At 41.2% G+C, this 13,263-nt stretch overlaps 1 protein-coding gene across 7 annotated transcripts in view; it reads left to right on the top strand.

Moving 5' to 3' along the window:
- The first annotated feature begins 11 nt into the window (after positions 1–11).
- Positions 12–13,263, top strand: part of RNF121 (ring finger protein 121) — a 75,810-nt gene continuing 62,558 nt past the window's right edge. For 3 of the 7 annotated variants that reach the window (XM_047690699.1, XM_047690696.1, XM_047690693.1), the window contains exon 1: positions 18–114. In XM_047690699.1, coding sequence (XP_047546655.1) covers positions 52–114 — 63 coding nt within the window. In that variant the 5' untranslated portion in view covers positions 18–51. Of the gene's footprint in view, positions 115–989; positions 1,099–2,522; positions 2,663–13,263 lie in introns of those variants that run through there. The other 4 variants (XM_047690698.1, XM_047690694.1, XM_047690697.1 and 1 more) reach the window with 3 other exon arrangements.

Below are 13,263 nucleotides of genomic sequence, written 5' to 3'. Positions count from 1 at the left end.
GGCGGAAGCAGCTGGCTCGCATGGGGACGAGGGAGGGGGAGAGTTGTGAAGATGGCGGCAGTGGTGGAGGTGGAGGTTGGAGGAGGTGCTGCCGGGGAACGGGAGCTAGATGAGGTAAGAAGAGTTCAGAGTCAAGGAGGAAAGAGGCTTACCCTGAAAACTGAAGGGAGGGGAGGAGAGGTATCGGGAGTAGGGGCCTAGGGGAGGCGGGACCCTGAGAGGGAAGGAGCCAAATGGGGGGCGGGTGCGCGGAGAGGGAAATCAGAGATACCCTGGACTCTGAGAGTCGGAGGCGGACATGGGGGGGGAAGACTTGCAGTAACCTCGAGGGTGGAGATGGAAGATAGGGAAAGAAGCTAGAGAGGATGGGGGCATTAAGATTTGAGGTATTACTTGGGGGTCCTAGGGTAGGACTGAAGGGCTGAGAGGTAGCTTGAGTCGGAGGGGCGTGGACTTCTGTAAGGGAAGGCCGGGCTTTAGCTGTGGGAGAGTCGCGTCTAGGTTTGGCGTGGGGGTTGGGGACGCGGACCGGGGAAGAGTGCTAATCTGCTAGTATTATAGCATTATTTTTTATATAAGAACTATTTTATTTTTCCATACATTCTAGGACTTTGTACCTAGTGTACTTAATAAAGTTTTGGGCACTGAATGGATGAACGAATGATCGCATACCGGAATTCATCCATTCACTCATTTAACATATCATCTTTGTGCTGAGTTCTGGGCTAAGTGCTAGGGACGTAGGGGCCTTCCCATTGACGAGGCCACAGCCTAGTGATGGGAGACACAGGGAAGACTAGTCACTGCATCAAAGGTTTAATGATGGCACTGCAAAGAGGGGACCAATTTAGTTTGGGCTAGGGAAGGGTTCCTAGAGGAACCGAATCTTATGGGGTAAGTGAATTCTCTATTTCTGGCTCCTTCTAAACGTATGAGTTCTTTGAGGATGAGCTCCTTAAGGATGTATGTCCCCTTTACCTGTTTAAGAGGCATTTAACAACGGATGTATTTAATTACCAGTGGTCCTTGAGACACTAGGAGGAAAGACACATTGAGTTTGGAAGAAATGAAGCGATAGCTCTGAGAAGTGAAGAGAAGGTGAGAAAGTAGAGGGAGATGATTTTGAGGCCAAAGGTATATTCAGAACAAGGGGTGCTTATGGCCTTGCACAGGACACAATATAGACAGCACAGAGGGATGGGAGGAAGGAGATTGATTGTCAGGAATGGAACCCAGGGGATCTCTGAGGGATCAGAATCTTAGAGGCTTTGGGGTGGGTGATTGGGGAAGTCTGGGGGAGAGGCTCAGAAAGGGAGTAGAAGTGGACTTGAGAAGTCAAGACTGTTGCTTTGTGGTGGGATGACTTGGATTTGGTTTACCTGATTGGGATCATTAAGGTGGCAGGAGACTGAGTACCCGACAGGTGGTTAGAACCGGGGTAGATTTTTAAGAACCATTTTAGACCCATAGCTCCCAGCCACTAGAGGTGTTTAGATGCCACTTGGTTGGTGACATGGGGTGGTTGTGGAAATGACCTCTGAGGCCCCTTACAGCTTTAAGTTTCTTTGATTACAGTTGGCTGTGATTCAGTGAGATACATTTCAAAGCACCCTGGAAAAAAGGAAATACAGTATTGAAGTTATTACATATAGTTTGTTAGTTATGAGTTCTCCTTTGAGAGAGGCTAATTTCAGTTACATATATCAGGGTTCATTGAGGTAAAGAGCTAAAGAATTAGCAGAGGAGGAAAGAAAATGTAAGAAAAGAACTTCCAAGTTTTGATGTAAGACATTTTTGATTTTTGCTTCTTACCTTTTCTTTCATTATGTTTCAAGAACTTAAGAGCTTCTAGTTGTATAATATGCTTATTATGAGTGTATTATATAGACTTAGAGTGTCATGCCTGGAGGTCAGCTTTATGTGTAACCACTAGCATCCATCCCCGAAACTTCTGTTATTTTTTACTGAGAAAGAATATAATCTGTGGTCTGGAAATTCTTTATGGACTGTTTCTGTTTTTTGTGTGTTTGAGGAGATAACTCTGAGAAGTAGGAACAGCCAGTTAACCCTTCAAGCGCCCTCACCCTAAACAAAGAAAAAAATGAGTCTGGTCTGGCAGACCTTAGTTTATGTAATACTAGAGTCTACCCAGCTGTTTCTTAGCAGCCTTAGCTAGTAAAGAAAAAGGTGAAAGCCATTCTTATAATTTGTAATGATGGAGGTCTACTGTGTATTATACACTGGCAATTCAAAGGTAAGACAGAATCTTTACCAACTTAGTGTAAGGAAGAGATATGTAAATAGCTTTGTAGTGCTAGATAATTGTTATAATGAAAGTGTGTGAAAAATTCAGTGGGGCAAGCACTTGAGTCTGCTAGGGAGAGTCAGTGAAATCTTTGTGATAGAGATGGATTTTGAGCTGAAAAAATAAAGGTTGGGTTTACAAAGAAGTAGTGACTTGCATGTGGCGTCAGAGTTGTCTCCCTGTAGCCCTTTCTGTTTTGTAGAGAGACTCCTGTGGGGCCCAGATAACCGTAATGGATAGCCTAACTAAGCTGCAGTTGGTGCTCTTTGCCGCTTCTTTGGAAAGATTGCACATGCTGTGGTTTTGTTCTTCAGGATATTGTACCTGTGTTTTCCAATATCACATACCTTTAGTATGATAAGTGATCTGGAATAGCAGTCATCAGTTCATTTCTTTCCTCTTTTATCTTTTCATTATATATTTCTCTAGTAATTGAGGTAATTTAGGCTGTGCTAAGTGCTTCTCTTGTGTTGCAGAAGTGTATGGAAAAGAGGGTTTAGGAAATGATCTACTGGTGGAAAAGGTTACTGTTTATTGAGTCCTTACCATAAACCAGCCTGTGTTTAAAGTCCTTTACTTGCATTATCTCATTCATAACTAAGAGCAGCCCTGTGAGTTAGGTGGTATTAACTGCATTTTATACAGGAGGAGAGTAAGACTAAAGAGATTGGAGTAACTTTTGTAGGATTCCACAGATGTGAGCTGGGATGTGTAGATTCAAACTCAGGTCTGCCTGTGCTATCCTGAGCTTATCCCGTACTGTAAGGAGAACCTTGGTTCCATTTCTCTGTTTTTTTATGCTCTTGGGATCTGTAATTTAAAACTGTATGGTCTTAGGATCTCATGTAAAAATTGATACAGTATATTTCGTAAGTGACTGTGATTCCAAAGAGTATTTTGAGTCTCACAGTTGTGACAGTAATTTTATTAGTATTCCCTATTTATGATCAAGAAAGTTGAGGTTCAGAGTATTATGAGAATGCTAAGGATCTTGCAACTACTATGTGGTATCGCTAAGACTTAAACCCAATTTTTTTCTCAGATTCCAAAGTATTTGTTTCCCCTTAGTTTAAAGACCTAAACTGTAGGGCGCCTGGGTGGCTCAGTTGGTTGGGCGACTGCCTTCAGCTCAGATCATGATCCCGGAGTCCCTGCTCGGTGGGGAGTCTGCTTCTCCCTCTGACCCTCCCCCTTCTTGTGCTTTCTCTCTCATTCTCTCTAATAAATAAATAAAATCTTAAAAAAAAAAAAAAAAGACCTAAACTGCAAACTCATCTAAGCAAGTAAACTGCCCCTTTCTTTATGTCCAGAATTTTCATCTCCAAAACATGAAGTAGCCTTTCATTCCTGAGAGGTGTAAAGTAAGGATTAACCAAAGGAATATTAGTTTTTCTACACAGGTTCTTTAATTTACTAATAATTTGACTCTGCTGGACTCATCCCACCCGACCCTCACCCCCATGGGAGGAGTGATTAGCTTAGTGGTATTTAGGGAGATGAGAATGGGTCTAGCCAGCTCAGGCTATGTACTAAATAGGCTGTGATAACTGGTTAGACTCAGTTGTTGCTCTCAACTTGCCAAACCACATGGTGCTGGGGATATTAGTGGGATAACTCATGGTTATGAGATAGGTGGCTCAGAAGCAGACCCACTCCTGGAGCCATGAATTCCTCCTGGAAGGTGTAAATGGCCAACTTCAGAGAGGAACTGGAGGCATCATTTTGGCACCGAGAGCTGGCTTGGGATGTAAGGTAGAAAAAACATGTCAACATCCCATCAGGGCCAGCCGGTCTGCCTGGCCAGTGCCTAGGAATTCTGGATTGTCTACTCCCAGTGCTTGTTCATCTGCCAGAATGATGTGATACGCAGATCAGTGAGTAGTTTCCGGCTCAAGTTCAAAGCAAGTATCCCAGTCTATAACTAACTTGAAGTATTGCTGCCTCAGATGTATAATTTACCTCATCTGAGCCCTATTTTGTTCTTGTTAGAAGAGGAGATTGAACTAGATTGGTGGTTTTTAAACCTTTATTTACCACAATACCTTTTATTCAAGCAAAATCTCACTTTGAAACTTTGGGGTCTGTAAGGGGACTCAGAACCCCTCAAGGTGTCTCAAGACACACTTTGATAATCAGGGAGTTCTCTTTTACTGCCCACTGATTGGATGACCCTACTCTTTGTTCCTTCAGTCCCACCCCCACCCCCCATATTTCCTCTAGCCCATGCCTATCAAGGATTATTTTGTCTGTCTTCCCCACCAGATTCTTAGCTACAAGAGAGAGCAGAGTCCAAACCTGTCTTGCTCATTGTTGTAGTTCCTTCCCTCAGCATGCTGTGTGGCATACAACAGGCTCCTACTAAGTGTTGGGTAATTATTATTTTTGAGTAATAGTAATAATAGCTACCAGTTAGTGAAAGTTTGTGATGTGCCAGCTCCTCTGCTTAGTAGTACGTGTTTTTTTGTTTTTGACTGAATGTTTACAACATCCCTATGAGAATTGAACTATTGGACTAAGTCATGTTTAAAACTCTTTCTGGTTCTAACATACTGTGCACCATTTTCTGGTTATTGCCAGGTCTTTTTTGGTGCTGTCCTGCCTGCCTAGAATGCCTATCCTTTCCCTCTGTTGTGTTTCTAAATCTGCCTGTACTTAAGGTTCTAGCCCAAGGCTGTCCTGACTTCCAGAACTAATCTGATCTACACTGATTTCTTCTTTCCCTGCCTATGATTTATAAACTCATCAACCTTTTTTGAAGCACCTTCTGTGGGCCAGGCACAGTGCTATGCTTAAGGATACCAAGATGGAGAAGGTGTGATAATTGCCTTCATGGAGTTCATGGATTAGCATGAGAAGAGAAAGACTGATAAATAAGTACAAAAACATGTCACAGGTGCTGTGCTAGGCAGTAGATGCGGTGGGTACATCAAGGAGGAAGTGGCAGTTCATGTCTTATCTCCTCTTCCCAGCTTGACTGGTAAACCCCTAACAGGGAGGCTGTAGAAATCCCTTGCTTCCTCAAAGCAGTAATCACTGCTTTGTTTTGTTTTTGTTTTTGTTTTTCCTCCTGTGGGTCTCTCCTATAGACATTTGATAAATGTTCCTTGTTTCCAGGGGTTTTCCTCTCTAGAGATATTTGGCCAAAGCCAAAGTTTTACTGAGGGATTGAGGTATGTGTGACTGACGTTTAATCTGGGATATCTGACCATTTTTCTTTGGGTTATTTTAAGGCATGTAAAATGAGAACTAGCATAGTGTGGTGGGGGGAAAGATAGTAATAAACAATACACCTGGGTTCTAGACTAGGAATAGCCTGTGTGTTTTATCTCAGAGACAGCCAAATGATAGTAGATGCTTGGAAGGCTGTGTTGAGGAGGATTCTGAGACTAGGGCTCAGCAGGTAAGTGCTGAAGTTGAAATAAGATAAGAATACTTAGTCTGTGCCAGGTCCTGTGCTGAGTGTTTTATATGCATTATCTAACTTAATACCAAAACCTTATAGTAGGTACTGTTATGGTTATCTCCATTCTACAGATGCAGAAACTGAGGTATAGAGAATTTAAGTAACTTGCCCAATGTTATACAGCTGGATAAGTGACAGAGCTGGGGTTCAAATCCAAAACAACTCCAGCTCCTGAGCTCTTAACCACTCTGGGCAGTGTGAGTACTGTGTACTTCTATATTGTCCTTCACTGGACATTTCTGTGTAAGTATGTGACTTCATTTACAGAGGTAATTTGACTGGGGTCATGCATTTGTCTATCTCCCATGAGATTCGGTTCTCTTTGAAAGCCCTATCCATCCTCATATAATTGGTGCCTGGCAAAGAATATGATTCAATAAATGCATGAAGATTGAATTCATGAAAGATTTCAACCTCTCTGTGCCTCACTTCTCCATCTGTGAAATGACATGTTTGTACTTAGAGGATGTTTTAGAGATCTCTTGCAGCTTTGCAAGTCCTGGATCCTAGTATTTTACTCTGCCTGTGTTCCCTACAGTTCTTATCAGGTATATACTAATGACTGAATGAATGAATGAATGTATAATTATTGTTAATAATTTGTGGTAATAGGAGCACCTGGGTGGTTCAGTGGGTTAAATAAAGCCTCTGCCTTTGGCTCAGGTCATGATCTCAGGGTCCTGGGATCGAGCCCCACATCGGGCTCTCTGCTCAGCAGGGAGCCTGCTTCCCCCTTCCCTCTCTGCCTGCCTCTCTGCCTACTTGTGATCTCTGTCAAATAAATAAAAAAATCTTAAAAAAATAATTTCTGGTAATAATATTAAGTTGAGAGAAGGAAAAAATGGTGGTAGGGAAGTTGTGGACAAAAAAGGCCTGACTTCAGAATGCAGTCAGAATCTCATACTTTGGCAGATACCCTGTCTGCAGACAGTGTTTCCCATTACAACTCCTGTCTCCAGCTTACTCTTGCTTTTTGCTAGTCACTTTTTGATTAAGCTTATATCTTAATAACTCATCTACTTCCAGAAGGAATTTAAGGTGTCATCTGGTCAATGAAGGGGGATAGGAGAGAGAAGAGGAAAGGATGAAGAGCAATGTTCTAACTCCTTGAATGCAGGGACTGTCTTTCTTTGTACATTCCTCAGTGGTTTACCGAGTGCTTGGCACATCGCAGACAACAGTATATTTATTGCGTAAATGATGGGGTTGCCTGGGTGGCTTCAGTCAGTTAAGCGTCTGACTCTTGATCTCAGGGTAATGAGTTCAGGCCCCATGTTGGGCTCCACACTGGGCTTGGATCCTACTTTAAAAAAAAAAAAAAGGTATCATAAATAAGAATGCTCATAGGTGTGAGTTCTGCTCAGGATGAGGGAAGTATTGACTCAATAGCAAAGGTTAACTGACATACTTAACTGTCTGTTTTTGAAGTAACACAGTATCACCTGATAGCATTTGCTTTTGAACTGCTTATGAAGCATTTTTGTTTGTAATTAATAGTGTATTGCTCCTTACCAGTCAGTCATTGGCAGAGAATCTAAGGACTTGCTCTCTGCCCCATAGTAGTACCCTATATAGATTTCTGTCCACTTTTACCATTTTATATTGTTCATCTCCCTGATTAGGCAGTGAATTCCTGGAGGGGACAATCATATCATTTTTCATCTGTGTTCCGAGCACCTAGTCTCTCACAGTGGCTAGCATAGAGTAGATATTCAGATGTTTATTGAACTTGAATCTTAAATCTAGTCCTTCACTCAAGTCAAACATCCCCAGCAAGTGATCACTCCCAGTCTATATTTAAATCCCTCTAATGATAGGGAGCTTTTTCCCTGTGGTCAGTCTATTCCCTCTTTGAATACCTCCGTTGCAGTTTTCTCCAAATTGGGCTAGAATTCTTATTTTTGTAGCTTCAGCTTTTTAGTACTCATTCCTTTTCCTAGATCCTGCTTCTTTGCCTTGTTGGCCCATGGAAGCACATGCAAGCACAGGCACTGCTAGAGGATGCCTCTGGGATGTGTAGGCTCAAACCTACATGGGGCTGTTTGTCTTGAAAGGTACTCCATGAAAGCCAACCCAAGATAATCCATCTGCCGTCCTGCCTTATCTCCACTTTTTTTCTTTGTGTTTTCCCTTCTTGAAGTCCCTTGTTCTTTTTTGGCTCCTCAGAGGGAAATCTGTAGGTAAACATAAACTCATTAGTTCTCTCTACAGTGCAGCTTTCTCAAGGGAATGCTGAGTTATGGCCATGAGGCTTTTGGCCCTGGGCAACTAGGGAGAAAACAGTGGGGAAAGAAGAAGTGGTGGGGGGGGAACAACACGGGACACAAGACAGAGAGCATAAGCATAAGCCTGCCAAGGTTTGTGTTCCCTCTCTTCTCCTTCCCCAGTAGGGTGTTCTCAATAACTTAATGTATCTGTTACTTAAAAGGACTCCAGGGACATTTTACTCCCCAGTGTCCATAGGATTGAGCCTAGTCTCTTCTTGAGTCTGTCAGTTGGCACCCTGCAGAAACAGTGTTTTTTCTTTTGGTCTAATGATAACAATAGCCAACCTTTTTAGTGCATGCTGTGTACCAGGCACTATAGTAAACATTTTACATAAACATTTCTTTTTTACATAAACATTTCTTTTCTGTTTTAATGCTATTATTATGCTCATTTTCTAGATGAAAAAAACAGAGACACAGCTAAGTAATTTTAATTTATTCAAGATTGCCTAGGTTGTAAGTGGAGGTAGGATTTGAACTTGGCTGTAGGACTCCATGATCTCTATTGCTGGTGTACTCTATAACGGGGAGTCACTATTTTCAAAGTTCACCACATCTTTATTGAGCATTTAAATTATGCCAGATACTCTGTTTGGTCTTGGAAATTCATAAATGGATAATGAGACTATCTCTGCTCCAGAAGAGTTCATGGTCTAGTTGGGGAGGAACTCATCAAGTGAGAATGACAATATAGTATAATGAGTAGTTATATACAAGGTACCACGGGTACATGGATGGAGCGTGTAAGTGTATTTGGGAGAGTCAGAGAAGACTTAAGAGAGGATATGACATTGGGCTGATTCTTAAAGGAGGGGTAAAAGTTTACCATATGAATAGGAGGCCAATTTACACCAAGGTAAGTAAAATCACATATGTGGAAGAATGGAGGCATGGACTCTCTGATCCTGAAATATATTATTCTTTACTACTACAACATTTGTTGATAACCGCTTGCTTCGGGCAAGGTGCTGTGTTAAGCACTTGGGTTGAGAGAAAAGATGCTAGATCATGTTTCTGGCTTTTAAGGAGCTTATGGTTCTGTTAGAAATTAGGACATGTAGGGGCGCCTGGGTGGCTCAGTGGGTTGAGCCGCTGCCTTCGGCTCAGGTCATGATCTCGGAGTCCTGGGATCGAGTCCCGCATCGGGCTCTCTGCTCAGCAGGGAGCCTGCTTCCTCCTGTCTCTCTGCCTGCCTCTCTGCCTGCTTGTGATCTCTCTCTGTCAAATAAATAAATAAAATCTTAAAAAAAAAAAAAAAGAAATTAGGACATGTAGTCCAGTTGGAAAGATATTGACTATAATTATAAAATCTGAGGTCCTAATTACCTTATTAGACAAAACAAAGTACTATTGGGGAAGTAAATCCCTTCTCATTGATTTGGTTAGGGAAGACTTCATGGAGAGGGAGCCCTCTGAGCTGGACCTTAATGGATGGTTTAAATATCACTAGAGAGAGAACATCAGGAATAAAGGCCCCTAAGTAAATGTGAAAAAGAAGGGTGTATTTGGAGATCATCAAGTAGGTGAGGGCTAAGTACTAGATCTAGAAACACACGTTGGGGGCAACATAAGGTTGATTTTGAATGCCCACTGAGGAGTTAAGATGGGTTTATTCATTCCTTCTGTCATCAATTATTGAGTGCTTATATATGCCAAATACTGTGCAGGGGACACAAAGATGAAGACCTGGTTCCTGCTCTCAGGGGCTGATAGTCATGTAGGGGAAGACAGACATGGAAACAAATAATTGTAGTATAGTGTAAGTGGTGTTACACACCATGGTGACCTAAAGAAGGGAGTGATTAACTCTGCTTAGGGGAATCATTAAAGACTTTACAGAGAAGATGCTTGAGTTTGTTCTTAAGAATAAAATTTGAGTTCAATAGATGGAGTCTGTGAGGTAGGAAAGAGCAGTCCAGCAAATTGCAAACATATGCAAAGATTTGCAGGCATTAAACAACATGGAATATTCTGGGAACTGAAAGAATTTCTGTATAACTGAAGTATAGGCTAAATGTAGGGGAATAACGGTGCGTGTTAAGGTTGGAGAAGCGTTTATAACAACATGCTGAGAAGCTTGGGCTTGTAGCTTGTTCAGATCTATGTCTCAGAATGATCAAGTCTGATGGAAATGTAGAGGTTATTTTTGGAGAGATCAGATTGGGGAAAGAAGAAATTAGTTGGGGGTACTTAAGTAGCTAAGAGATAATGAAGATCTGAGCAAAAGTAAAGGCAGTGAAGGTGGAGAAGAGTGAGCAGCTATAAAAATACTAAATAGCAGTGCTTCCACTTATTTTTTTTGTGCTTTCCATTCACCTCCCTAATTCATTCACTCACACATTCATCAAGCATTTATTAAATACGTCGTCTGCATTGTTCATTCAGTCTTTCCTTCTTGAAATACTTGTACCTTCAATATGACAGGCATTTTTCTAGGTCCTGGTAACTCTGCAATGAACAAGACAACCAAGGTCCTTGCTCTTGTGAAGTTTACTTTCTAATGGGGGCATGCAGATAACAAAAAATGTAACTCCAAATGGTGACAAGTCCTCTGAGAAAAGTAGGGTGATGTGATAGGGAACAACTAGGAGAGGTTATGAAAAGCCTATGAGGTGACATTTGAACCAACACCTGAATGAGGAAGACCTAGCAGTTTGAAGATTTGGAAGCAGACATGTGTCAAGTGGAGGGAGAAGTACAAGTCATGGAATGAGGCATGTTTTGGGACCAAAGTGAAAGCCAGTGTGTCTGAATCATTGTCTGAATCAAAGGGAAAAAAGTACCAGTGAGGTCAGGGAGTATGGCAGAGTCAGATCTGTAAGGCCTCATAGATGCTGCTAAACACGTTGAATTTTACTGAGAATACAATGAAAAGATTTTGAATAGTTTGAAAGATGGGAGTGAGGTGAGCTGGTTTGCATCTTTTTTTAAAGATTTATTTAGGGCACCTGAGCAAGCATGAGGGAGGAGCAGAGAGAGGGAGAGGAAGAGAATCCCAAGCAGAACCCCCGGGCTGGATCTTAAGACCCTGAGATACTGACCTGAGCCGAAGGCACTTGACCAGCTGAGACGGGCAGGCTCCCCTGCTGGTTTGCATTTAAAAAAGATCTTTCTGGCTCAGTTGGTTAAGCAGCTGCCTTCGGCTCGGGTCATGATCCCGGCGTCCTGGGATCGAGTCCCGCATCGGGCTCCTTGCTTGGCGGGGAGCCTGCTTCTCCCTCTGCCTCTGCCTGCCACTCTGTCTGCCTGTGCTCACTCTCGCTTCTCTCTCTATGACAAAATAAATAAATAAATAAAATCTAAAAAAAAAAAATAAAAAAATAAAAAAGATCTTTCTGACTGCTTTGAGGAGAATGAATTGTAGACGGATATTCAAGGAGAGCAGTTAGGAGACTTGCAGTAGTTCAGGTGAGAGATAATAGTGTTAGGGGTACGATAGCAGAGATAATGAGGAAAAGTGGATGAATTTAACTTAACATAACTTAGTTATGTTCATAATTATACTATCTTCTAGTTGGTTTGAACCTTTTATCAATATATAATGTCCTTTGTCTCTTGTAAATTTTTTTTTAAAGATTTATTTATTAATTTATTTGACAGAGAGAGAGAGAGATTTAACTTGACTAATTGGCAGCACCATTGTTGACAGTACCAGGTATTGAAACAGGAGGGACCAAGGTAGAAGTTTTTTAGGAGGGGAAAGAGGAAATGTGAAAAATTCTGTTTGGCCATTTTATTTGACATCATCTCCACTATTTGCTCAGGGGAGAATTACTCAGTCTCTGTGTATTTCCAAAGCATGTGCTTTGTGTGTAGTGCTAGGTGTCAAGTATGAGGGGGATGCTGAATGAATAAGGCCCATTCCTTGTCATCAAAGCTATTAACATTAAGTAACATACATCTAACACTGAACATATACAGTGTACCAGATTATAGACTAGTTCTTTGTTTGGTTGGTTTTTTAAGATTTTACTTATTTATTTGAGAGAGACAGTGTACATGCAAGTAGGGGGTGGGGCAGAGGGAGAGAGAGAATCCCAAGCAGACTCTTCACAGAGCACAGAGCCTGACCTGAGGCTTAGTCCCATGACTCTGAGATCAGGACCTGAGCCGAAATCAAGAGTCAGATGCTCAATCACTCAACCAACTGAGCCACCCAGGCACCCCGAGTCTAGTTCTTTGAAACATAAAGGTGAATAAGATTCAGATGATTCTCAGACCCACTTCACATCCAGAAAGATTGCTAAATGGGAGAAAATATTTGCAAATCATATATCTGATGAGGATTTGCATTCAGAATATATAAAGAAATCTTACAACTCAATAAAAGATAAATAACCCAATAAAAATTGGACAAATGATCTGAATTGGCTCTTCTCCCAAGAAAATATAAAAATGGCCATTAAATGCATGAAAAGATGTTAAACATTATTAACGATCAGAGAAATGCAAATAAAAACCACAATGAGATACCACTCACTTCATGCCTACTATGATATTATAATAACAAGCACATAATAACAAGTGTTGTGAAGGAGGTGGAGAAATTGGAACCCTCATGCCCTGGTAGAGGAAATACAACGTGATGTAGTTGCTGTGGGAAATAATTTGGTGGTTTCTCAAAAGGTTAACCATAGAGGTACCAGATGACCCAGTAATTCCACTCCTAAGATACATACTTGAGAAATAAAAACATGTATCCACACAAGAGCTTATATACAGATGTTATAGCAATAATATTCATTATAGCCCCAAAGTAGAAATAACACAAATGTCTATCCACCGGTAAATGGATAAATAAAACCTGTATCTACACAGTGGAATATTATTTGGCAAGAAAAAAAGAGTGAAGTACTGATATATGCTAGAACATGGATGCTCCTTGAAAAAACAGGTTGTGTGAAAGAAGCCAGTCAAAAAAACTGCATTTTGTACGATTTCATTTATATGAAAGGTCCAGAGAAGGCAAATATATAGAGATATAAAGTAGATTTGTGGTTGATTAGGTCTGGGAATGTGAATGGGGAGTTAATAGATGAGCATGAGGTTTGTTTCTAAAGTGATGGAAATGATCTAAAGAAAGATGGTTGCACCACCCTGTAAATATATGAACAGTCATTTAATTGCCCACAAAATAGATGCTATACCTCAAAAAAGCTTTTTTAACTTTTTTTAAGATTTTATTTATTTATTTGACTGAGAGAGAGATCACAAGTAGGCAGAGAGGC

The sequence above is a fragment of the Lutra lutra genome, chromosome 10, assembly GCF_902655055.1.
Source record: "Lutra lutra chromosome 10, mLutLut1.2, whole genome shotgun sequence".
Classification (NCBI taxonomy): Eukaryota; Metazoa; Chordata; class Mammalia; order Carnivora; family Mustelidae; genus Lutra; species Lutra lutra.
The sequence above is the reverse complement of the archived record's forward strand: the minus strand, read 5'-3'. Positions and strand labels throughout refer to the sequence as shown.